Source organism: Maniola hyperantus, chromosome 2 (genome assembly GCF_902806685.2).
Source record: "Maniola hyperantus chromosome 2, iAphHyp1.2, whole genome shotgun sequence".
NCBI lineage: Eukaryota > Metazoa > Arthropoda > Insecta > Lepidoptera > Nymphalidae > Maniola > Maniola hyperantus.
In genome coordinates, this window is record NC_048537.1 from 34,844 (window position 1) to 62,385 (window position 27,542).

General features: G+C 49.1%; 1 protein-coding gene across 1 annotated transcript in view; it reads right to left on the reverse strand.

Moving 5' to 3' along the window:
• LOC117988825 (cell adhesion molecule Dscam2-like) overlaps positions 1–24,271 on the reverse strand; it is a 48,499-nt gene extending 24,228 nt beyond the window's left edge. The window contains exons 1-7 of the mRNA XM_069502113.1: positions 24,124–24,271; positions 13,177–13,259; positions 11,846–12,026; positions 6,711–6,844; positions 6,032–6,214; positions 806–946; positions 304–421 (exon numbers count right to left, since the gene is read on the reverse strand). Of these exons, the coding sequence (XP_069358214.1) occupies positions 304–421; positions 806–946; positions 6,032–6,214; positions 6,711–6,844; positions 11,846–12,026; positions 13,177–13,219 (800 nt within the window). The 5' untranslated portion in view covers positions 13,220–13,259; positions 24,124–24,271. The remainder of the gene's footprint in view (positions 1–303; positions 422–805; positions 947–6,031; positions 6,215–6,710; positions 6,845–11,845; positions 12,027–13,176; positions 13,260–24,123) is intronic.
• Positions 24,272–27,542: the final 3,271 nt, after the last annotated feature.

The window sequence follows — 27,542 nt, forward strand, 5'->3', positions numbered from 1 at the left end:
CGGCGGGTAGTCGGAGGCGACGCACGGCAAGCAGAGTGCGGTGCCAGCGCGCACGCTCACTTCGCTGTCCGCCGCCGCCAGCCGCGGCGCCGAGCCGGACGAGCTGGCTGCAACCACACTACACACCTCTCAGTTGTAATACGTACGTGTACTGCGGCGGCGGGTAGTCGGAGGCGACGCACGGCAAGCAGAGTGCGGTGCCAGCGCGCACGCTCACTTCGCTGTCCGCCGCCGCCAGCCGCGGCGCCGAGCCGGACGAGCTGGCTGCAACCACACTACACACCTCTCAGTTGTAATACGTACGTGTACTGCGGCGGCGGGTAGTCGGAGGCGACGCACGGCAAGCAGAGTGCGGTGCCGGCGCGCACGCTCACTTCGCTGTCCGCCGCCGCCAGCCGCGGCGCCGAGCCGGACGAGCTGGCTGCAACCACACCACACACCTCTCAGTTATATTTCATTTTACACGTAACTTCATTCAACGGTGGGGGATGCATAAAGTAACTAACGTCGGACACAACCCGACTAACAACTTCCATGTTACAACTGTGAATTAATTATGATATATGATTAGCGCGTGGGAGAGTATTCTCGCTCAGTTAGTTACTCGGTCCGTGTGTAAATGCACGCGTTGGTGTGCGCTGCTCGGCGCGGCCGGTCCGCAGTCGGTGAGCTGGGGTGGATTGGCAGAGCATGTCGGAGCGCAAGTTCGTAAAGCCGGATCACTCTCGGATCACGCATCGTCAATCAATAGTGGGTCGTCAGGTGTGGACGCAGGGGTAGAGGTTGGGTGTGAGGCGATACTGACGCAGCACGCTGAGGAGCGCGGGGCGGGAGCGCTTGGTGTTGGCGGTGAGGTCGTGCCGCGCCAGGCAGCTGTAGGCGCCCGCGTCTGTCGCCGCCACGTCGCGCAGCAGCAGCGCGCCGCCCGCCACGATGTAGCGCGCCTCTGCGGAACGAGACCACGATCATACATGTGCGAGAACGAAGCTGACACTGACAGTGGGTGCGGGTACCGCAAGGTGAACTGTGGCCAACTTCAGTTCGCCTCTTTATTATGAACTCTATTCGAATGAAGCTATACAGTAATACAGAGAACCAACCACCAACTATGGCCGCCCCTAATACTCTTCGGATTGGACAACTCAACCTGGGCGGGTCAGCGACGGCCACCCAGGAACTGCCAGCCCTAGCTAGAGGACTGCGCTTGGATATTGTTCTTGTCCAAGAACAGTACTCCCAGGCGAAGTCCGGGCTGGCGCTCGTTCAATTCGGGGAGACCCCTAAAGCTGGAATCTACGTCGCCTCGCGGAGCCTCGGCGTGGTCGCCTTGCAGCACCTCTCCAACGAGTACTGTGTGGTCGCTACCATCGCAACCGGAGCCGGAGCGGAAGAGTACGTGATCGTTTCCGCGTACTTCCAATATTGCCAGCCAATCGACGGCCACCTCCTGCACTTAGAGAGGGTTTTGAATAGCCTTGAGAGCGGACGCAGGGTATTGATAGGAGCAGACATCAACGCACACTCACCGGCGTGGTACAGTGCGCCACGACACTATACTGGCAGGGGCCACGCGGTTGACCACAGACGCCGAAGCGCCGAAGAATTCATTTTCTCCATGGGACTCATCATTAACAACCAGCCGGGCCAACCTTACACCTTCAGCGGGCCCAACGGTGAGTCTAACATCGACGTGACCCTAACGACAAGGAACCTCTTCGCACATAACTGGCACGTGCATGACTCTGCGTCCAGCAGCCACCACCGCATCATTACATATGACATTGTGGTATCCTGTCCGCGAAGAGCTGCAGGGTGCGCCGAGCCGGCGGTATGTGAGCCGCCGAAGTTTCGGGTAAGTGGGGTTGACTGGGGCCGCTTTCGTGCTGCGATCGGTAGTCGTATGGGATATCTGGGTTCCAACGAACCGGCGTCGGTCCTAGCTCGTCAGTTCACCGAAATAGTGGTGCGCACTGCACACGAGTGCTTGGGGGTGAAGGAAAACCGTCGTAACTCTGGCTACGAGTGGTGGTCCCCCAAACTCGACCGGCAGCGGAGACTCGTTGCTAGTCTGCGCAGCAAGTGGCAGAGAACGCGTAGGAATGGTACTATAGTGTGCGAGAGGAAATGGTGCGGGAGAAATTCCATGCAGAGCGGCGCAAGTACCGGCAGCTGATGGTTGAGGAGCAGAATAGCTACCATCTCCGGGCTGCCGAGTCCGGCAACGTTGACCCTTTTGGTCAAGCGTATCGGGTTGCCAGTGGCAGGTTCCGTCCGCCACCGAACATAGTCAACGGAGTCAAGTTCGCCGAGGGCTACCCGGAGGGGGTGAGTGCGGCTGCGGACAACCTGATGCGTGCTCTCTGCCCTGATGACGATCCGTCTCAGGACACGGAGTACCATCGGCAAGTCCGAATAGCGGCGGTCGTCATCCCGTCTAGCTCTCCTGCTCCCCCACCGTCTGCTGACGCTCTGTGGGCGATCGTTAAGTCGTTGCCTAACACCGCGCCCGGGATCGACGGGATCACGGCTCGTATGCTACGGCATGTCTGGAGCGCAGCATCTGTGGAGTTCCACCGGGTGTACGCCTCGTGTGTGCAGGAGGGGATCTTCCCCGATGTATGGAAGGATGGGAGGCTCATCGTCCTGCCGAAGGGCAATGACAAGCCTCTCACTGACCCGAAGGCTTACCGTCCCATTACGCTCCTCCCCGTTCTTGGGAAAATTCTTGAACGTGTCATGCCCATATGCGCACCGCAGATCACCAGTGGGATCTCGGACTTCCAGCATGGATGTTCTCCGGGTAAGTCGACCGTATCGGCGCTGCAGGCGGTCCTCGGCACTGCCAAAACTACTGAGGCGAAATACGTGCAAGCCATCTTCTTGGATATATCAGGCGCCTTCGACAACGCCTGGTGGCCTATGATCCTCCTCAAATCCAAGAGGGGAGGTTGTCCTCCGAACATCTACCGCATGTTAGCGAGCTACTTTTACAACAGGCGCGTTGGCCTATTCATCGGGGACCAGGTGCGGTGGAAGACGTCGACCATGGGGTGTCCACAGGGATCAGTGCTGGGGCCAACTTTATGGAACGTCCTCCTTGACGACTTGCTTCGGTTGCCGCTACCGGGGGGAGTAAAGATCGTAGCGTACGCGGACGACGTCACGATTCTGATTGAGGCCGATACGCGTAGAGCGATCGAGACCGCCGCGGCCGATACCATCCGGCAGATTGAGGACTGGGGCCGTCGCAACCGGCTCGCATTCGCTCCCAGCAAGTCGCAAACTATGACGCTAAAGGGCAAGCTCAGGAAGCGACCCCCAGTAATCAAGCTCGGTGGTAGCTCGATCAGGCACGTGACGGAGGCGGTCGTTCTTGGCGTGACTATCGATGCAAGTCTGTCCTTCGCGCAGCATGCGTTGTCGATCGGGGAGCGCGCGGCGAGATGCTTCGGGAAGATGTCGCGTGTGTCGACTTCATCCTGGGGCATCCGTTATCCTGCGCTGCGCATCCTGTACCGTGGAACATTCGTAGCGACGATAACGTATGCTGCAGCGTGCTGGGCGGGGAGGGCGGGGAGGGCGGCGCTTTACGTCGTGCGGTCGACGCTCATCAAGGCGCAGAGGTCTTCCCTCATCTTACTCACGTCAGCGTATCGCTCCGCCAGCTCCGCTGCGCTAGCGGTGCTCGCGGGTGTGTTGCCGGCCGACCTGGAATTGATCCGTGTTGGGAGAATCGAAGAGGTGCGCCAGTCCGTGCCCAAGAAGGAGTTGAGCAGACGCAAGCGGGATATCGGGTCGGATGTGATTGCGATGTGGCAGGAGCGGTGGTCTGCGGAGATTTGGGGTGACAGGCTCGGGGCCACCTGGGTCGCGCCGGACTACGAGACCTCACAGATCCTCATCGGACACGGCTGTTTCCGGGCGCGCCTGCATAGGATGACGTTGTGCGAGAGCCCGGCGTGCGAGTGCGGCTTTGGCGACGAGGATAGGCACCATGTGCTGTGGGAGTGTCCCCTTTATGAGGACTTGCGAGTGACGATGTTGGATGGGATTGTACGCGGGGAAGCGGGGCCGGTCTTCTACACGGACCTCGTCTCATCGGCGGGGAACTACAACCGGCTACGGGAATTCGCGCACCATTGGCATAAGAGGCGAAGCAGCTCGGAGCGTGCAGGTGCCAGGCCGGCACCACGGAGGAGCAGCAGCGGAGATCACAGCTGTGTTAGTGACGTCTAGCCCCCAAGGGGGGAGAGTGAGCATAAGGGACAAGGAAGAGACAAAAATAATTTGTAGGGAGTCAAGAAGGCGCCCCGGGGAAAAATGCCAAGAGCAAGTACCGAACGGGCGCCCTCCCGCGATTCGGCCCATAAAACCGAGAGGTTGGTGGGGCCATGGGAGGTGGAGGGTTGTCCTATGGCCGCCACCCAGCCGCTGAGCCGCCGAGCCGCTGAGCCGCCGAGCCGCTGAGCCGCCGAGCCGCGGTAATTGCCCCTCTGCTCGCACACTGGAGCTCTATGAATATTATTATATTCCCTTCTCGTAAATTGTGCACATTTGTGAAAGTTTAATGCCGAGAGCTTTCATTTTCGCCGGGTTTCGCCGATATTAATTACATTGCTAAAGTTTATCGCTAATCTTGGAAGTTAATATTATGTATTAAATTTGTATATTTGGCACAAAGCGCCTAAAATATGAACAAGTAGAATTGTAACGAGCAACGCTGTAAAGCTCAGAGCAACAAGGAACACGTGGCTGTACATTGCCGCAGCACTTTGGCTGTACCTTTATGTTTTTGTAACGTCTCCACAGTTTACCCATAGGCCATATTCGCAATAAACAAATTTGTATTGAATTGACCTGAATTTCTGTAGTTTTAACAGTAAAGTAAGCACACTTAGAAACTTCTACACTTTGGACTGCAGAGACTTTTATTTATTTATACTTAGTTAACTGAACTACTTAGAACGCATTTTTTTGTACGTGAATATAGGTTTTTGTAAATGAAATCAATTTGAGATAAGGAGGTACAATTATTGCACACATTAATTAATCAGGCCTTTTTTGAAGCAGTTGTCGTAATCTAGTACCAATTATTCTAAATCGATGATGATAATAGTGATTGTTTAATATTATATTTAAAACGAATATGTAAATTAATAAAGTCCACATAATTGCTTAGCCATTCCGCTACGCTCGGGTCGGTAGCCAGTAGTCGGTGCGACTTGGTCGGTAGCCAGTAGTCGGTGCGACTTGGTCGGTAGCCAGTAGTCGGTGCGACTTGGTCGGTAGCCAGTAGTCGGTGCGACTTGGTCGGTAGCCAGTAGTCGGTGCGACTTGGTCGGTAGCCAGTAGTCGGTGCGACTTGGTCGGTAGCCAGTAGTCGGTGCGACTTGGTCGGTAGCCAGTAGTCGGTGCGACTTGGTCGGTAGCCAGTAGTCGGTGCGACTTGGTCGGTAGCCAGTAGTCGGTGCGACTTGGTCGGTAGCCAGTAGTCGGTGCGACTTGGTCGGTAGCCAGTAGTCGGTGCGACTTGGTCGCGCCGCCTCCCGTGTCGGCGACTATTTATGAGCGTCCATAACTCACAAGCCTTGTTACAAGAAACCCTGATTTATCGCGACGCCGGATCTCGCCTAATTGTCCCCGTAACGTAGCCAATGCCGTTACAATTCATTCAACTCAGTTTTCAATGCTGATAGGTTTAATATTTTTTTGTATAAATTGTCTTTGAAATGAAATGAAATAATTTATTTGTATGAATATGGGAAGACAAGGTTGTTGTTGTAACCTAATGTGATTTCAGTTGGTTGAGGTTATAGTACTAGGATGTGGTGTGCTAGGTTAGCTAGTTGGTCTGGGACCGGTATGGGGATGGAAGAGCCGGTTTAGGTAGGGACTTAGGTAGGGTTTAGCTAGCGTTGTCCAGTCATAGGAGACGTTGTTGTCATGACTCATGACGTACTTTCTGTTGTCTCTCATAGTGCGAGAATATTGTTAGTGTGCCCACGAAGGTTCGGTTAATCTTAGCTGTTACCGGGGCTCGGCGCGTCGACGTGCAGCACTCGGTCGCCGCGGTAGAAGAGCGCGGGCGCAGCGTGCGCGGCGTGCGCGGCGTGCGCGGCGTGCGCGGCGGGCGCGGTGCGACACCACAGCGCCGCGACACCACCCGCCGCGACCGTCGCGTCCGACAGGGACACCTCCCATTGCGTGTCTGCCACTGGTGGACAGAATTTCAATTATTACAATTTTTCCATTATGTAGGTAGGTATGCGGTCGCCACATGTTGATACGATAGCAGCTTAGACAGGAAGCAACTCAGAACGATCTCACTAGATAGCGCCACAAGTATCATCAATCACTCAGTATGAAGGCTGAATCACGCTAACGAAGTTTTAGTCCCCGAAGACTAACTACCTATATACAAGTTTCATGCAACGGTCTGAACAGTCGGGCCTCGAGCATCATACCCACTCGGAGGCCGATCTTTCTATTATAATGGTCGAGTCCACAGCACACGCTCCCGCACACAGGTACCAGGTACCAGGTACCAGGTACCAGGTACCAGGTCCGCAGACAGAAAGTATGAAAAGGAAAAATTAATGTATTGCTGTACAAGATTAAGGAAGAAGTTTTCGGTTTAAACCTTTAAATTAAAGTACGTGCATAGTACGTGTTGATGATTAAGTTCTACTTTAGTAGTTGATGCAACAAACCTGGCTGCAGCACGACGTCGCGCGACACGAGCGCGCCGTGCGGGTTGGCGGCACGACAGCGCAGCGTGGCACGCGCGTCGCCGCCGCGCGTGCCGGCGGGGAACAGCTCGAGCGTGCCGTTGCTGTACACCCTCCTGCGTGCCATCACATGAGTTAAGTGCACAGCGCATATCAGATTTAGATTTTTAAAAAACCTGTGGGAACTCTGTGATTTTCCGGGATAAAAGTAGCCTATGTCCTTCCCCGGGATGCAAGCTATATCTGTACCAAATTTTGTCAAAATCTGTTGAACGGATTGGCCCCAAAAGGCTAGCAGACAGACAGACAGACATCAGACAGATACACTTTCGCATTTATAATATTAATATGGATAGAGATACATTTATTACTAGGTACCTACCTACTAGATAACTATTGCTATGAGGGTGAGGAGTTGAGGACTATGCAAAATACATTTTCTCTATTTCTACTTAATTAGATCCATTTAAACGTAAATAATTAATCAAGGAAAATAATTCCATTGAAACCTGAATAAATAAAATAAATAAATAAAGTCTTTTATTGTAATTTTACTGAAAATCAGAAATCCACGCGACTCGAACCGCTCGGCGCTCGCCACTGCTTCATTGTACTGCTATACTAAACAATTTCTTAAGTAATTAAAAAACTGCAAGTACAGTCTAATTAATGTTATTCTTCAGTATAATTAATGTCATTCTTCAGTATAATTAATGTTATTTTTCAGTATAATTAATGCCGTTCATGTCGAGCTTCTTCAATAATAAATGAGACTCGTTGTAAAATGAGAGCCGTCCGCCAAGATGGCGGCGCGCCCGTGTCCGCGCGAACATTGCAGCTCGTTATCAGCGCGACAAATTACACGCATTTCTCTACAATATCCCTTCATTCCTTAAAAATACTGGCCAAGTGCGAGTCGGACTCGCACACGAAGGTTCCGCACCATCGTACAAGGAATCTCAAACTTTGCAAGTTAATGACTGATAGCGCCATCTTGATGTGATTTAGTAAACTAATTATTTGGTCACGAATACAAATATATTTTTTAATTTTTTTTTAATGGAAAATATTACAATAAAATTTTAAGCTAGTCTTATATAATGACTGTACAAATTATGCCCGCGTGGAATGGTGCCAAGAATACCGGCTGCATTTCCGCGCTGGACAGCCAGGTTGATCCGTTGCGCAAATGAGCCAGCCCTCCTGTCACCAGATGGGGCGATGAAATGACTCGTAATTTTTCTAGCACTAAGACTCCATGGCCCCAGGGTCTCCACGGCAAACGGAACAAAAATATAACTCTCGATAAGAGAGGCATATTTACGCCGCTTGCCGTTTTCAGCTGTTTCTGCTGCGGCTCCCGGTCTCGATGCTGTCTCCCTGACATGACACGGGGCCAATATGTTACGTTATAGTCTCCCTGACATGACACGGGGCCAATGTGTTACGTTATAGTCTCCTTGACATGACACGGGGCCAATGTGTTGCGTCCCGTTCCCCGGGAGCCAGCGTCACTCCATCGTCTGTTGCCATCATCTCGACTAACCCCTGCCGGCTCAATGAGCGCAGGAATGTCTATGGTAGCAAGAGTCCTTTTGATCGTACCTATCGTAATTTTTTTTTGAGATTTAACCATTAGTTAGACATTGCTACCTGTCAAATGTCATGGTTCTAGGTCAACAGGATAGGTTCTGATTCCCTCGACGAGTCTCGATAGAGACGACAGACAGACAGATATAGTGACAATAAAGTGATCTTGTCAGGGTTCCTTTTTTCTCTGGAGATACGGAACCCTGAGAAATCTCATTTAGACTATTTGTTCCCAGCTGAGGAATTATTGTAATTTGTCACATCTCGACTGTCGCGTTCTGCAGACGAACGTTGGACGTTCATTGCGTCTCTTTGTGGAATGTTGATCGTGAAACTTGTGCGAGTGTCGTTGGTTCGCGTCGTGACGGGCTCCTTTGTTGGGAACTTGTATAAACTTGTGCGAGTGTCGTTGGTTCGCGTCGTGACGGGCTCCTTTGTTGGGAAGTTGTATAAACTTGTGCGAGTGTCGTTGGTTCGCGTCGTGACGGGCTCCTTTGTTGGGAACTTGTATAAACTTGTGCGAGTGTCGTTGGTTCGCGTCGTGACGGGCTCCTTTGTTGGGAACTTGTATAAACTTGTGCGAGTGTCGTTGGTTCGCGTCGTGACGGGCTCCTTTGTTGGGAACTTGTATAAACTTGTGCGAGTGTCGTTGGTTCGCGTCGTGACGGGCTCCTTTGTTGGGAAGTTGTATAAACTTGTGCGAGTGTCGTTGGTTCGCGTCGTGACGGGCTCCTTTGTTGGGAAGTTGTATAAACTTGTGCGAGTGTCGTTGGTTCGCGTCGTGACGGGCTCCTTTGTTGGGAACTTGTATAAACTTGTGCGAGTGTCGTTGGTTCGCGTCGTGACGGGCTCCTTTGTTGGGAACTTGTATAAACTTGTGCGAGTGTCGTTGGTTCGCGTCGTGACGGGCTCCTTTGTTGGGAAGTTGTATAAACTTGTGCGAGTGTCGTTGGTTCGCGTCGTGACGGGCTCCTTTGTTGGGAACTTGTATAAACTTGTGCGAGTGTCCTTGGTTCGCGTCGTGACGGGCTCCTTTGTTGGGAACTTGTATAAACTTGTGCGAGTGTCGTTGGTTCGCGTCGTGACGGGCTCCTTTGTTGGGAACTTGTATAAACTTGTGCGAGTGTCGTTGGTTCGCGTCGTGACGGGCTCCTTTGTTGGGAACTTGTATAAACTTGTGCGAGTGTCGTTGGTTCGCGTCGTGACGGGCTCCTTTGTTGGGAACTTGTATAAACTTGTGCGAGTGTCGTTGGTTCGCGTCGTGACGGGCTCCTTTGTTGGGAACTTGTATAAACTTGTGCGAGTGTCGTTGGTTCGCGTCGTGACGGGCTCCTTTGTTGGGAAGTTGTATAAACTTGTGCGAGTGTCGTTGGTTCGCGTCGTGACGGGCTCCTTTGTTGGGAAGTTGTATAAACTTGTGCGAGTGTCGTTGGTTCGCGTCGTGACGGGCTCCTTTGTTGGGAACTTGTATAAACTTGTGCGAGTGTCGTTGGTTCGCGTCGTGACGGGCTCCTTTGTTGGGAACTTGTATAAACTTGTGCGAGTGTCGTTGGTTCGCGTCGTGACGGGCTCCTTTGTTGGGAAGTTGTATAAACTTGTGCGAGTGTCGTTGGTTCGCGTCGTGACGGGCTCCTTTGTTGGGAACTTGTATAAACTTGTGCGAGTGTCGTTGGTTCGCGTCGTGACGGGCTCCTTTGTTGGGAAGTTGTATAAACTTGTGCGAGTGTCGTTGGTTCGCGTCGTGACGGGCTCCTTTGTTGGGAACTTGTATAAACTTGTGCGAGTGTCGTTGGTTCGCGTCGTGACGGGCTCCTTTGTTGGGAACTTGTATAAACTTGTGCGAGTGTCGTTGGTTCGCGTCGTGACGGGCTCCTTTGTTGGGAAGTTGTATAAACTTGTGCGAGTGTCGTTGGTTCGCGTCGTGACGGGCTCCTTTGTTGGGAACTTGTATAAACTTGTGCGAGTGTCGTTGGTTCGCGTCGTGACGGGCTCCTTTGTTGGGAACTTGTATAAACTTGTGCGAGTGTCGTTGGTTCGCGTCGTGACGGGCTCCTTTGTTGGGAACTTGTATAAACTTGTGCGAGTGTCGTTGGTTCGCGTCGTGACGGGCTCCTTTGTTGGGAACTTGTATAAACTTGTGCGAGTGTCGTTGGTTCGCGTCGTGACGGGCTCCTTTGTTGGGAAGTTGTATAAACTTGTGCGAGTGTCGTTGGTTCGCGTCGTGACGGGCTCCTTTGTTGGGAACTTGTATAAACTTGTGCGAGTGTCGTTGGTTCGCGTCGTGACGGGCTCCTTTGTTGGGAAGTTGTATAAACTTGTGCGAGTGTCGTTGGTTCGCGTCGTGACGGGCTCCTTTGTTGGGAACTTGTATAAACTTGTGCGAGTGTCGTTGGTTCGCGTCGTGACGGGCTCCTTTGTTGGGAACTTGTATAAACTTGTGCGAGTGTCGTTGGTTCGCGTCGTGACGGGCTCCTTTGTTGGGAAGTTGTATAAACTTGTGCGAGTGTCGTTGGTTCGCGTCGTGACGGGCTCCTTTGTTGGGAACTTGTATAAACTTGTGCGAGTGTCGTTGGTTCGCGTCGTGACGGGCTCCTTTGTTGGGAACTTGTATAAACTTGTGCGAGTGTCGTTGGTTCGCGTCGTGACGGGCTCCTTTGTTGGGAACTTGTATAAACTTGTGCGAGTGTCGTTGGTTCGCGGCGTGACGGGCTCCTTTGTTGGGAAGTTGTATAAACTTGTGCGAGTGTCGTTGGTTCGCGTCGTGACGGGCTCCTTTGTTGGGAACTTGTATAAACTTGTGCGAGTGTCGTTGGTTCGCGTCGTGACGGGCTCCTTTGTTGGGAACTTGTATAAACTTGTGCGAGTGTCCTTGGTTCGCGTCGTGACGGGCTCCTTTGTTGGGAACTTGTATAAACTTGTGCGAGTGTCGTTGGTTCGCGTCGTGACGGGCTCCTTTGTTGGGAACTTGTATAAACTTGTGCGAGTGTCGTTGGTTCGCGTCGTGACGGGCTCCTTTGTTGGGGAACTTGTATAAACTTGTGCGAGTGTCGTTGGTTCGCGTCGTGACGGGCTCCTTTGTTGGGAACTTGTATAAACTTGTGCGAGTGTCGTTGGTTCGCGTCGTGACGGGCTCCTTTGTTGGGAAGTTGTATAAACTTGTGCGAGTGTCGTTGGTTCGCGTCGTGACGGGCTCCTTTGTTGGGAACTTGTATAAACTTGTGCGAGTGTCGTTGGTTCGCGTCGTGACGGGCTCCTTTGTTGGGAAGTTGTATAAACTTGTGCGAGTGTCGTTGGTTCGCGTCGTGACGGGCTCCTTTGTTGGGAACTTGTATAAACTTGTGCGAGTGTCGTTGGTTCGCGTCGTGACGGGCTCCTTTGTTGGGAACTTGTATAAACTTGTGCGAGTGTCGTTGGTTCGCGGCGTAGCGCAGCAGCGGCGGCGGCTCCACGGCGAACGACGGCGCGAGGCGAGCCGGCGCGAGGCGAGCCGGCGCGTCCGTAGGTACGTGTGAGCAAAGTGAGTGTACCTGATGTGTGGGATATCAGCGAGCGTGGTGCCGTCCTCGTTGAGCCAGGAGACGCGCGGCAGCGGGTCGCCGCGCGCGAGGCACGGCACGCGCGCGCCGGCCGACGCGGCGTAGCGCAGCAGCGGCGGCGGCTCCACGGCGAACGACGGCGCGAGGCGAGCCGGCGCGTCCGAACATACATCTGATGGAACAAACATCATCATCATCAACATTGTCATCATCATCAACATTGTCATCATCATCAACATTGTCATCATCATCAACATTGTCATCATCATCAACATTGTCATCATCATCAACATTGTCATCATCATCAACATTGTCATCATCATCAACATTGTCATCATCAACATTGTCATCATCATCAACATTGTCATCATCATCAACATTGTCATCATCATCAACATTGTCATCATCAACATTGTCATCATCATCAACATTGTCATCATCATCAACATTGTCATCATCATCAACATTGTCATCATCATCAACATTGTCATCATCATCAACATTGTCATCTTCATCAACATTGTCATCATTATCAACTGGGAGCCCGCCACGCTGACGTCACAAGTATATCGCCGGTCCACAACTACACTATAGTACAGAGGAACGCTTACGAAAAAGAAAAGCCTGAATGGATATTTATTGTATAATCTAGCAGATTCGACTCTCGAATTTGGTTTGGTTTAGTGAGACGTAAAATCTTGTACTACGGGTACTGATCTATCAGTCTCTAACCGCGCGTACCTCCCCGCCCCACGGGCGGCGCGCGGCATCCCGTGTCCCTGTGTCCCCGTGGCCCCGTGTCCCCGTAGCCCCGTGGCCCCGTGTCCCCGTCATACAGTTGCGAACATTCTTTTCGCAAACAACTCGTAAGTAACATTAAGCCACTTAAAAGTCATGCAACAAAAGTGGAGTTGGAAAAATCCAAAAAATGTTTGACCTAAAAACATCGGTCAAGTGCGAGTTGGACTTGTGCACACGAAGGGTTCTGTACCACCGTATAAGAATTAACATTTTACAATATTTTTAAATTTTCATGGTGGCGATTTTGAAATTATTTTTAATTGTTGTTGTAGCGGCAATAGAAATATACATTCTGCGAAAATTTCAACGCTCTACACATAATATGTACGTACATATTACCACATAGTAAAGATAGTCAGAGTAAGGATTGTCCCGAGCTGACGAAGCCATCGAGACCCAGCACCCAGCACCCAGCACCCAGCACCCAGCACCCAGCACCCAGCACCCAGCAACCCTGCGTGCAACTCGCTCGGTCCACGCGGGTGCAGTCGCGGGCACAGGCTAGTGCAAGTGCGACTTACTTGTGAGCGTGAGGCTGAGTGACGTCAGCAACAGCGCGAGCATCGTGGCGGCACGCGGTGACGTCACATTCCTGCAGCTGCACCTGCACGACAACATACACTTTCTGTTAATGACACCAGCTTTGCCCAGAGAGAGGGAAGTATGAACAGATGTATCCCTTGTGCGCAAGCAGCGTGGCAGCGGCCCGCCGAGCGTTGAGTTGCCCGCGAGATGGTGCACTACATCGTTAGTTGTTACATATTGTAACTTTTATATTTGAAATGAGCAACCGTTGAGTTTCTTGCCGACTCTTCTCAATAGAATCTGTATACCGAACCGGCGCGCGGTAAAGTTCCAAGCGTCGCAACAGACGCAACAGACGCGGGTGCAAACCTAGCGTTGCTGCTGATTGTACCACATTTCACAGTTTTTGAAAACACCAATTTGAAAGAGAGTTTTTCCATACATCTACAGCCAGCACCGGATGTGGGCGTAGTAGAGGGGGATTCCAACATCAATGGTATAAACTCACATCCTGTATAAATACTATTTATTTATTTATTTGAATTAAATAAAGCTACGTAATAATATAATGCATAATGTGTGCACGACGCGCGGTGGCTTTATTGAGTGAGTGATTGTGCTACGCAATAGTGAACTTTATACACCTAATAATAAGAACCGTGTAACTTTAAATTGTGTAGGATAGTGTATTGTGAATTTAAAGATGCGCTATTGTAAGTAGCTATTTCGAAGGGACCCGCGTATTTGCCCGAGGCCCGAAATGCATTGTTTAAATGTTTGTAAGTACTTTCCAATGTAAGTAACAATTTCACAGAAGGGCCTACGGGTATCCCATTTCTGCTCAACGGGATTCCCCAAATGCAAAATGTAAAACAAAGCAATTTGTAAAAATAATATAGCGTCCCTTACTTCCCAGTCGCACGCTGCCTACCATACAATAATATAGCGTCCCTTACTTCCCAGTCGCACGCTGCCTACCATACAATAATATAGCGTCCCTTACTTCCCAGTCGCACGCTGCCTACCATACAATAATATAGCGTCCCTTACTTCCCAGTCGCACGCTGCCTACCATACAATAATATAGCGTCCCTTACTTCCCAGTCGCACGCTGCCTACCATACAATAATATAGCGTCCCTTACTTCCCAGTCGCACGCTGCCTACCATACAATAATATAGCGTCCCTTACTTCCCAGTCGCACGCTGCCTACCATACAATAATATAGCGTCCCTTACTTCCCAGTCGCACGCTGCCTACCATACAATAATATAGCGTCCCTTACTTCCCAGTCGCACGCTGCCTACCATACAATAATATAGCGTGCCTTACTTCCCAGTCGCACGCTGCCTACCATACAATAATATAGCGTCCCTTACTTCCCAGTCGCACGCTGCCTACCATACAATAATATAGCGTCCCTTACTTCCCAGTCGCACGCTGCCTACCATACAATAATATAGCGTCCCTTACTTCCCAGTCGCACGCTGCCTACCATACAATAATATAGCGTCCCTTACTTCCCAGTCGCACGCTGCCTACCATACAATAATATAGCGTCCCTTACTTCCCAGTCGCACGCTGCCTACCATACAATAATATAGCGTCCCTTACTTCCCAGTCGCACGCTGCCTACCATACAATAATATAGCGTCCCTTACTTCCCAGTCGCACGCTGCCTACCATACAATAATATTTCATGGCCAATGATAAATAGGCGGGTACTGGACCCGGCCGGCCCTTCCGTAACAGTCTGCGAACAAGTTGGAAGGGCAAGGCAGCCTGCGACTGGCCTGAGGGGTTATACCAGGATACTAGTGTTTCATTATAACCTCCCTGGGCCACCAGCCTGCTCAAGAGCGCTGCTCCTCACCGAGTGGAGACCGAGTCACCTGACGACCCTGGCAGTGGTGAACACCGACCGGCGAGAACTAGTGCACGTTCGGGGCATCCCGAACATAATGCGAGCAGTCGAGCACTCTGCCGGCCGGCCGCGGCAGTCCGACGGCCGGCAGTCCGACGGCCGGCAGTCCGACGGCCGGCAGTCCGACGGTCGTGTAGCATTCCTAATTCCTATAGGCAGTACTTAGCGGTTCACGAGGCACTGAACTACGAACAATGCTAGGTAACCTCATGCCTCACAATCCTCTGCCTCATATTGTTTGTTGATGTCATCTCGTGAGGGCTTTCGTGCGATGTTGCATACTAGGTGACACCTGCGACTTCATCTGCGGGGATTTAGGTTTTTAAAAATCTTGTAACTGACATAACAGGTTGCGAAGCTGAAGTGGAAATGAGCAGGGCACATAATTCGAAAAGCGCACCGTTGAGTGAACCGCCACTAGCTGGACAGACTACATCAGACGAGTTTCAGGGAGCCGCTGGATGGCGGCGGCGCAAGGTCGTGGTGTATACCAGCAGTGTCGGTTTAGATGATGATAATGATGATGTGGTTGCACTTACTCGGCTCGCAATCAATGTAATTATAGCATTTACGAGAGTGACGTCACCGCCGCGGTGCTTTGTCTCCAGTCTCGCCTTGAGTCCGATAGAGACAAAGCAAATAGCGACAAAAGGCAATATCAGAGGACGAGGTCACGACACAACAATGCGGGTCATTTCATTTCAATTGCTCAATGCGGAGTGGAGAGCTTGTCATCTCTGCCCGGGCGGCGAGGTGCGGGGCGGTGCGGCGCGGTGCGGGGCGGTGCGGCGCGGTGCGGGGCGGTGCGGCGCGGTGCGGGGCGGTGCGGCGAGGTGCGGGGCGGTGCGGCGCGGTGCGGGGCGGTGCGGCGCGGTGCGGGGCGGTGCGGCGCGGTGCGGGGCGGTGCGGCGCGGTGCGGGGCGGTGCGGCGCGGTGCGGGGCGGTGCGGTGCGGTGCTAAGTAAGTTTTCAGCCGGCGCTCGATGCTATTGCCTCTCTCGCCGAGTATTGTACACTTCATTAGCCGACTCCAGTGTCGAACTGTCGCAGAATGGGATCGTACAGAGGCAAGCATTTATTAATATTTCATTCATAGTTCTTTTTTGTCTACTATTATATGTAGCTGAGAGTTAGTTTATTTACTAATTTTAAGTGTTTACTCGTTTTTTTCATGGGCGGCGGTAATCACTTAACATCAGGTGACCCGCCTGCTCGTTTGCTCGCTATATCTATTAAAAAAAAGTGATACTGGCACATTATGAAAAAAAGTTAAGTATAACCAGCTGAGTTTGTATTACCTGTGCTTGTACCCGATTCTCTATAGTTAAGTTCCAATAATAACCGTACAAAATCGTATGAGCGGTGCACGAATGTGTAGGTAACGAAAGATCAACAGACAAGCACTACTTTTTATAATGATTGTAAATAATATACAATAGTATACTTGGATGAAAATGAACACACTAGAAGAGATACCTATTGATCAAAGTTTCACGCAACAGAAGCCGGGGCCAAAAGCCAGTCACATAGTCAGCAAGTTTCAGCTTCACAAAAAATGTATGAAACTTGTTAGAAAACAAATCGGCTGAAAGTATATGCACCCTCGCACAGATGCGGCCAGCCATAGTTCTATGTTCTGACACTCCTCGAACTATGGGGCCAGCCATAGTTCTATGTTCTGACACTCCTCGAACTATGGGGCCAGCCATAGTTCTATGTTCTGACACTCCTCGAACTATGGGGCCAGCCATAGTTCTATGTTCTGACACTCCTCGAACTATGGGGCCAGCCATAGTTCTATGTTCTGACACTCCTCGAACTATGGGGCCAGCCATAGTTCTATGTTCTGACACTCCTCGAACTATGGGGCCAGCCATAGTTCTATGTTCTGACACTCCTCGAACTATGGGGCCAGCCATAGTTCTATGTTCTGACACTCCTCGAACTATGGGGCCAGCCATAGTTCTATGTTCTGACACTCCTCGAACTATGGGGCCAGCCATAGTTCTATGTTCTGACACTCCTCGAACTATGGGGCCAGCCATAGTTCTATGTTCTGACACTCCTCGAACTATGGGGCCAGCCATAGTTCTATGTTCTGACACTCCTCGAACTGCGCTACCGAGGCGAGAGCTAGACACATTTCATTCTTCAATAATGCCACGCTTATATACCAACTAGCTTATACTCGCGACTTCGTCCGCGTGGACTACACAAATTTTAAAACCCTATTTCACCCCCTTAGGGGTTGAACTTTCAAAAATCCTTTCTTAGCGGATGCCAACATCATAATGGCTATCTACATGCCAAATTTCAGCCGATCCGTCCATTAGTTTGAGCTATACGTTGATCAGTCAGTCAGTCAGTTAGTCAGTCAGTCACCTTTTCCTTTTATATATTTAGATCAGTCCTTTAGCGTCTAACTATCGTGAGTGAATCACAAAATATGTTCATGATTATCTTTTAAAGTTAGATTAGGCACTGTAGGGTTTCTTTTTAGTTGAAAGGTAGTTCGGCTGAAGACCAATAAAGTGCATTTACCGTGAAAGTAGTTGTTCAATTAGTGTAGTGTAACCCGAGCCTCCTGTGTGCGGCGCTCAGTGCAAGCAAGCGGGGAGCCCCGTGCGGGAAGTGGGAAGGAGGAGGAGCACTCGATCGTGAAACTGAGAGCCGCCCGGCACCCGGCACCCGGCGCCCGCTAGCAACACCGGCAACTTGTGTTGTGTCAGCACAATTAGTGTAGTGTAACCCGAGCCTCCTGTGTGCGGCGCTCAGTGCAAGCAAGCGGGGAGCCCCGTGCGGGAAGTGGGAAGGAGGAGGAGCACTCGATCGTGAAACTGAGAGCCGCCCGGCACCCGGCACCCGGCGCCCGCTAGCAACACCGGCAACTTGTGTTGTGTCAGCACAATTAGTGTAGTGTAACCCGAGCCTCCTGTGTGCGGCGCTCAGTGCAAGCAAGCGGGAAGCCCCGTGCGGGAAGTGGGAAGGAGGAGGAGCACTCGATCGTGAAACTGAGAGCCGCCCGGCGCCCGCTAGCAACACCGGCAACTTGTGTTGTGTCAGCACAATTAGTGTAGTGTAACCCGAGCCTCCTGTGTGCGGCGCTCAGTGCAAGCAAGCGGGAAGCCCCGTGCGGGAAGTGGGAAGGAGGAGGAGCACTCGATCGTGAAACTGAGAGCCGCCCGGCGCCCGCTAGCAACACCGGCAACTTGTGTTGTGTCAGCACAATTAGTGTAGTGTAACCCGAGCCTCCTGTGTGCGGCGCTCAGTGCAAGCAAGCGGGAAGCCCCGTGCGGGAAGTGGGAAGGAGGAGGAGCACTCGATCGTGAAACTGAGAGCCGCCCGGCGCCCGCTAGCAACACCGGCAACTTGTGTTGTGTCAGCACAATTAGTGTAGTGTAACCCGAGCCTCCTGTGTGCGGCGCTCAGTGCAAGCAAGCGGGAAGCCCCGTGCGGGAAGTGGGAAGGAGGAGGAGCACTCGATCGTGAAACTGAGAGCCGCCCGGCGCCCGCTAGCAACACCGGCAACTTGTGTTGTGTCAGCACAATTAGTGTAGTGTAACCCGAGCCTCCTGTGTGCGGCGCTCAGTGCAAGCAAGCGGGAAGCCCCGTGCGGGAAGTGGGAAGGAGGAGGAGCACTCGATCGTGAAACTGAGAGCCGCCCGGCGCCCGCTAGCAACACCGGCAACTTGTGTTGTGTCAGCACAATTAGTGTAGTGTAACCCGAGCCTCCTGTGTGCGGCGCTCAGTGCAAGCAAGCGGGGAGCCCCGTGCGGGAAGTGGGAAGGAGGAGGAGCACTCGATCGTGAAACTGAGAGCCGCCCGGCACCCGGCACCCGGCGCCCGCTAGCAACACCGGCAACTTGTGTTGTGTCAGCACAATTAGTGTAGTGTAACCCGAGCCTCCTGTGTGCGGCGCTCAGTGCAAGCAAGCGGGGAGCCCCGTGCGGGAAGTGGGAAGGAGGAGGAGCACTCGATCGTGAAACTGAGAGCCGCCCGGCACCCGGCACCCGGCGCCCGCTAGCAACACCGGCAACTTGTGTTGTGTCAGCACAATTAGTGTAGTGTAACCCGAGCCTCCTGTGTGCGGCGCTCAGTGCAAGCAAGCGGGGAGCCCCGTGCGGGAAGTGGGAAGGAGGAGGAGCACTCGATCGTGAAACTGAGAGCCGCCCGGCACCCGGCACCCGGCGCCCGCTAGCAACACCGGCAACTTGTGTTGTGTCAGCACAATTAGTGTAGTGTAACCCGAGCCTCCTGTGTGCGGCGCTCAGTGCAAGCAAGCGGGAAGCCCCGTGCGGGAAGTGGGAAGGAGGAGGAGCATTCGATCGTGAAACTGAGAGCCGCCCGGCGCCCGCTAGCAACACCGGCAACTTGTGTTGTGTCAGCACAATTAGTGTAGTGTAACCCGAGCCTCCTGTGTGCGGCGCTCAGTGCAAGCAAGCGGGAAGCCCCGTGCGGGAAGTGGGAAGGAGGAGGAGCACTCGATCGTGAAACTGAGAGCCGCCCGGCGCCCGCTAGCAACACCGGCAACTTGTGTTGTGTCAGCACAATTAGTGTAGTGTAACCCGAGCCTCCTGTGTGCGGCGCTCAGTGCAAGCAAGCGGGGAGCCCCGTGCGGGAAGTGGGAAGGAGGAGGAGCACTCGATCGTGAAACTGAGAGCCGCCCGGCGCCCGCTAGCAACACCGGCAACTTGTGTTGTGTCAGCACAATTAGTGTAGTGTAACCCGAGCCTCCTGTGTGCGGCGCTCAGTGCAAGCAAGCGGGAAGCCCCGTGCGGGAAGTGGGAAGGAGGAGGAGCACTCGATCGTGAAACTGAGAGCCGCCCGGCGCCCGCTAGCAACACCGGCAACTTGTGTTGTGTCAGCACAATTAGTGTAGTGTAACCCGAGCCTCCTGTGTGCGGCGCTCAGTGCAAGCAAGCGGGAAGCCCCGTGCGGGAAGTGGGAAGGAGGAGGAGCACTCGATCGTGAAACTGAGAGCCGCCCGGCGCCCGCTAGCAACACCGGCAACTTGTGTTGTGTCAGCACAATTAGTGTAGTGTAACCCGAGCCTCCTGTGTGCGGCGCTCAGTGCAAGCAAGCGGGAAGCCCCGTGCGGGAAGTGGGAAGGAGGAGGAGCACTCGATCGTGAAACTGAGAGCCGCCCGGCGCCCGCTAGCAACACCGGCAACTTGTGTTGTGTCAGCACAATTAGTGTAGTGTAACCCGAGCCTCCTGTGTGCGGCGCTCAGTGCAAGCAAGCGGGAAGCCCCGTGCGGGAAGTGGGAAGGAGGAGGAGCACTCGATCGTGAAACTGAGAGCCGCCCGGCGCCCGGCGCCCGGCGCCCGGCGCCCGGCGCTCGGCGCCCGGCGCCCGCTAGCAACACCGGCAACTTGTGTTGTGTCAGCACAATTAGCCTCATTGAATTCACGTAACTTTGATGTTTAATATTTATACATTTGTATTATACTATAAACAAATGTTCTCTTTATAATCTCTACAAAATGCAGTTTTTGCCTGTTTCAATTGACGCCACAAATGGGAAGTGCTTACAGCCTAGGTACTGTTGTTCATTGTTCAACCTATTACGATTTCAAACAAAATTACACGCAAAAGAAGCCGCAAAAGTGCGTGTCCAGGATCGAACCCCCAACCTCTCGCACAGCGAGCGGGTCGAAGTCTCAGCTACTTTGCTATCACCGCTCCAAAAATCATCTGTACTTTTTTTATATTTTATATCTAAATACATATATAAAAGGAAAAGGTGTCTGACTGACTGAGTGACTGATCTATCAACGCACAGCTCAAACTACTGGACTAATCAGGCTGAAATTTGGCATGCTGATAGCTGTTATGACGTAGGCATCCGCAAAGAAAGGATTTTTGAAAATTCAACCCTTAAGAGGGTTAAATAGGGGTTTGAAATTTGTGAAGTCCACGCGGACGAAGGCGCGAGCGTAAGCTAGTTGTTATATAAAATTAAAAGTCCTGACTGACTGACTGACTTATATATCAACGCACAGACTAATCTGCTGGTCCTAGAGACATGAAATTTGAAGGGTGTGTTCTTTATACAGAGTAGGTATCCACTAAGAAAGGATTTTTTAAAATTCCACCCCTAAGTGGGTTAAATGGGGATTTGAAATTTATGTAGTCCACGCGGACAAAGTCGCGAGCAGAAGCGAGTCAGTAAAATTATAATCACTGATAATTATAATAATCCTTCCAAAATTGTGTAAGGAATAATTAATAAACTAACTCCTACTTTATATATTTACTATTTTAATGAGGTCTGAGTAAAAATGGGTAAGCGATGGTTGTTGGGGAATATTATAATTGAGTGGAGGCGCCGAGGCGCCATCTGCCTCTGTCGTCAGTTCCCGGCAACTTGCACTACTTGCACTACTTGCACTACTTGCACTCTGCTGCCACTTCCCTCTCATCTCATCTCGCCTCATGCAACTGATGCTGCGATACTTTGTAAACTAATTTGCGTTCCGATCTACTTACCCTCCATAGCTAATTTTGTGGTAACATTGTTTACTTCTTTTTGAGCAGCTCATAATGACATTGAGAGATGGTGATACTATCACACTTATATATCACACTTATATATCACACTTATATATCACACTTATATATCACACTTATATATCACACTTATACAACACTAGCTGATGCCCGCGACTTCGTGCGCGTGGATCTACATTTTTAAAAATCCCGCGGTAACTCTTGAATTTTGCGAGATATAAAGCCCATGTCCTTCCCCGGGATGTAAGCTAACTCTGTACCGAATTTCATCAAAATCGGTTGAACTGTTGGGCCGTGAAAAGCTAGCAGACAGACCGACACACTTTCGCATTTATAATATTAGTATGGAAGTATGAATTTGCTCAATGGCCGCTTTCAATATAACAGCGATGTATAATTTTTTGTTATTCAAATAAAAGTTAGCTTTGTCTGCAATCTCACCTGGTGGTAAGTGATGATACAGTCTAAGATGGAAGCGGGCTAACCTGGAAGGGCAGTTTTTATTAAACCTATGCCCCTTTGGTTTCTACACGTCATCGTACCGGAACGCTAAATCGCTTGGCGGCACGTCTTTGCTGGTAGAGTGGTAACTAGACCAGAAATTTAGAAATTATAACATTCCTAACCTCCGCCGGGAATCGAACCCGGGACCTCCCACTAATAAAACCACAGCGCTTACCACTGCGCCAGGGATGTCATCACATTGTGGTAAAGAACCGGTGAGAAATGAAATAACTTGTGTTATTGAGTTAGCGTCGTAGCTTTACCGTAGCGTCGTAGTGGAGTTACGAATGTGTGTAGCGGCGCTACGGGAGTTCGTAGCGACTTGGTTAATAACGTCAGCGGCAAGGAATGGGATCGAATTACGAAACTTTTAGATATTATGTAACTAGCTGATGCCCGCGACTTCGTCCGCGTGGATTTAGGTTTTCAAACCCCCGCCCCGGGGGAACTAGAATGTAATGTTACACTATATTATGAATAAGTAACAGGATATAGATAAACTTAAATAAAATTACTTTTCAGCAAGTTATCCTATCCATACTTAATATTATAAAATATGCGAAAGTGTGTCTGTCTATCTGTCTGCTAGTTTTTCACGGCCCAACCATTCAACCGATTTTGATGAAATTTGGTACAGAGTTAGCTTAAACCCCGTGGACGTACATGGGCTACTTTTTATCCCGGAAAATTCTAGAGTTCCCACGGGATTAGAAAACCGGCAAAGTGCGAGTCAGGCTCTGTTCCGTTCTACAGTCGTATTTTTTCGACATTTTGCAGCACAATTCAAAAACTATGATACATAAAATAAATAAAAATCTGTTTTAGAATGCACAGGTGAAAACCTTTCATTTGATACTCCACTTGATACAGTTATCTTACTTAGAAAATTGAAAATACTAATTTTAGTTCATGACCACAATTTAATTTTTTTTGTGTGATGTAACCACAAATTCACGGTTTTCAGATTTTTCCCCAAATGTCAGCTATAAGATCTACCTACCTGCCAACTTTCATGATTCTAGGTCAACGAGAAGTACCCTGTAGGTTTCTTGACAGACAGACAGACAGACAACAAAGTGATCCTATAAGGGTTCCGTTTTTTCTTTTGAGGTATGAAACCCTAAAAAAACCTATATCCATGCGGGCATCATCTAGTTTTGAATAATTTTATCAACTATTTTATTTTCCGAAGAAAATATTCAATTTTATACGTATTTTTAAATAACAAAAAATTTCGCAGTTTTCGAAATTTGTAAGTTAATCGTAAAATGGAATCGATTTCCCACTAAGCCGTTCCGTTTCATGGCCGGGTCCAGAGCCGATGGAATGAATCACATAAGTCATGGAAGTGTCGGTCTCGCTGACTAAAGCTTTTGTGTCACTGAGTTTAACTTTACATTACAAGATTTATTTAAAAATGTAAGTGGTGGTTTTATTTTAATCCTAAATCCTAATTGACTTTTCTGGTTTAGTACCTACTAGTGAATTTTAAGTGTTAGTACGTAAGAATCTTTTATGAACGTCACTTTTTCTATTGTAAAAACTTGATATTAGTTTAGTACGTTTAAATATCAATTCGTGCTACACTTTATACTACTAGTACTAGTAGTTTAGTAGTAAAGCATTAAAGTAGTAGTCAGCAGTTTTGTGCTTTACTTTATACTACTTAAGTGACTTTCTTGTCTTAAACGATATTACGATTTGTTTTACTTTGCCTGGTGTGTTGAGATAATATGGTTGAGATGCATTAATTAGACTGCTTGTAAACATTTATATTATAAGTACTAAGTAATATTATTTGGTAAAGATTAAAATCTGCGGTAAGTTTTACTGAATGTGATTAGAATAGAATTTACTTTATGTCTTACCAAGAGACTGTCACAGCGTTCTTGATACACTACTCTAAATATATCTTAGTTATAATTGTAAAAATATAAATTTCAGTGGTTCAAAACTTAAAAGTAAAACTTTTACAAACTTGAACTTAAAAAATGACTAAACTTACCTATGTAAAGTTGTCGAACATTAAACACAAACTCAGTGACACAATACTGTTTACACTTTCACGTAAAGTCACACTTTTTTCGCAAACAGCGCGAAAGCCTTCGCAACTTTGGCCCGGAAGCCCGCAGCCACGTCCGCGCGTATCTACGCTCGACTACGGACTGAGCCGGCCGCGAGAGCCTACGTCCTGTGAGCCGTACCTGCTGCCTGCTAGCTCGTAGCTTCACTCTGTACAAGGGATGCTACGGAGCTACGGCTCACATTCCGTTTTCGGTACTTTGGGTCAGAGAGATAACTTGCATTTTAATGTTGTGATAGAATCACTACTGCCGATTGTAGATTTGTAGTTTTTAAAGTGTCCTTACAAACAAACCTAACTACTTGATATATAGGTACCTTATTTATTTTGTATTTTTCCAACTATCGGTAGTTCTGAGATTCAAAAATAGAAAAATTTCAGGTTCATTCGCAGTGCGCTCCGAACCAACGTACTTTGTCTCTCACTTGAATACTAACTCAATGACATTAATTGTAGATACGTTGTAGGAAATACTATCTTTGTCTGTAGTTTCCATTGATGTTGGAATCCCCCTCTACTATTCTAGGGTAGTTTCCTACAAATCCGATAAATATTCAGTTTCAAAGTTACACGGTCTCAAATTTTTTAACTTGAGTAATTTTAAAACTATAAAAAAAACTGGCAAACTGCAGGCAAAGGTTAAAATTTCTAGAAAGTGTCTACATCGAGTTAGATTGATTAGTATTCAAATGAGAATCGAACTACGTTTGTACGGAACGGGTGACGGAGAGTCCCTCTTAAGAGTCAAAATCCGAAAAAAATGTTTATTCAAGTACTTAGGCCGTCACAGGATTTTCGGCAGTTGTTTGAGTCTGTTGTATAGGAGGCGAAGGACGCTTTTGTAATGCAAATTTAATTTTTTTTTAAAGTTTCTTCTGGTGCATTTTTCGAAATTAATAGTCCACCCTGAAGATGTTTCCTTTGCACCTAAATATAATATAATGCATATATACAATATTATAGCTATCTGCATGCCAACTTCAGCTCGATCCGCGGTGGTTTGCGCTGTGCGTCGACACATCAGACAGTCAGTGAGTCAGCTTTTCCTTATGTAAATATAGATATAAATGTGAATCCTAAGTAATTCCTAATAGAGAAGGTCTAATTATCGCAGCTTCAATGGAGGTTCAAAGTATCGCGGGGCGTTTCGTTTTTGTTTTGTTTCAATGAATCGTCTAAAGAATGGGTATCGGATGTCGAACAACAGTGCCGTTAGCTAATCGCAGGCAGTTTATGTGCCCGGGAGAAACGCAGGAAGCGGGGGGTGAGAGGCAAGAGAGTGCGGGGTGGGGGGGGGGGGGGGGGGGGGGTATGAGCACACTCCTAGACAAATTGAGAGGAGTCATTTAATGAGCTGATATCGAATACTTCGTGTCCTTTCCAGTGTATCCAATAACTCATATTCTCTTACTGTCTTAATGGTGTTGACAACACCATAACTATATAGTTTAACAACAGTAAATAATATGAGTCACTTCTAGAGGTGTATTGTTTGTTTTTATTTGTGAGTGCACACGAACGTACAAACTCGAAAAACTTCGACAGAACATTTTTAGACTTGGACTTGTTGCAATATCAATGAACTAAAATCTGAAATACAACTCGACCAGGGCTCAAGATGGCAAAGTCGCGGGCAAAAGCTATGTAGTGGTTAACTAGCTACTTATACTTAGTAAAGTATTGTCTTGGGCTTTATTTTTATGAAACTTTACCCCAAGTCTACCATTTTACTCAACTTGAAGTACAATAATTATAATAATGACTAAGTCCAACAATCATGGTCCCTGTGGGAACGATTCCATTTTACAATTTGCACATTTCAGTCTAGCTATAACCATTCCTGATTATTGATTCTTCCCAAATAATTCGAAGTTTAAGATATCAGAATCCCTACTGGATTTTAAAACGTTATGAGTTGAGACAAAGGACAGAAAAATAAACATAAGACACAGAATGTGACACGTGACACGCGATCGTCGGACCGACTCCGCCGCGAGTACAACACAACGATTCAGACAAAACTTTACGTAAGCGTTCTGTTGAGGACACAAAGCTTTTGGCGGCGATTGCATCTCGCCGCCTCCACTGTACTGCTCAACTGCCTAACAAGTAACAGTGCAGTGTACAGTTCAACTGCCTAACAGTGCAGTCTGAACTATAATCTTCCTTTTATATTAATGATGAATCTATATTAATCTATTTAAAGTGATAAAATTTAACTAAGTAAACGAATTGTGCATAATTCTCGGAAAACGCATAAGCGAGTGCTTTTGCTCTAAAGTTTGGTTTTGACGAGTATCACGGCTCTAATGTCAGTTCGTAGAGCTTGTAGCTTGTAGCTTGTAGCTTGTAGCTTGTAGCAGAGCGACTACTATTATACTGCTGCTACTACTATAAGCTACGAATTACTATTCGTGGTGGATAAGTGAGCACAGGTCCACAGCACTAATCTGAAGTTGAATAAAACCGTTGTTTACTTTCCAAAACATAATTTTCCAAGTTTGTTCTAATAAATCTGAATTAAATCAATGACTTTTTACGCTATTCTATTGATATAGAGTAGAAAGTAAATTTAAAAACACATAAATCTAGCATGGCCATAACATTTCAAAATAACGGGAATATAATAAAACAAGTTATCCTTTTATAAAGATATATTCGAAACAACATCTCTGGCATTATCGCGCAGCAGGACGCGCCATTGGCCGCGCCATGCAAATGTCCGAGGAGCCGATGACTCGGCGAAAGCTTTCTTTAAATGGAGACAGAGAAAAAATTAAAACAGTTTTAAATTGAGAGGGACGGTGGGGCGTGGGAGGGGCGCGGTGGGCGGGCGGCGGGGGAGGGTCGCGGAGACGTGTCCGCCGAGCGTGAAGATACCTTGATGAAAAGAAAATGAACCCTGCAGCGAGATGACACGGAGCCACAGAGTAGCGCACCGCACAATGCTGACTCAACTACGTTTACTTTGCCTGTATAAGTAAACATTGTTAGAAGTGATTTACAAAGTACTTAATTATAAAACAACTAATCCATACTAATATTATAAATGCGAAAGTCTGTCTGTCTGTCCGTCTGTCTGTCTGTCTATCTGCTAGCTTTTAACGGCCCATCCGTTTAACCGATTTTGATGAAATTCGATATAGTGATAGCTTGCATCCTGGCAAAGGACATAGGCTTTTGATCCCGGAAAATTAAAGAGTACTCACGGGATTTTCAAAAACCTAAATTCATGCGGACGAAGTCGCAGACATCATCTAGTACGGTATATTAATTTAGTACAGTTAAGGAGACAACACTCTCCAAGTTCTGTTGCAGCAGCCAGCTGCAGCGCTGCGTGG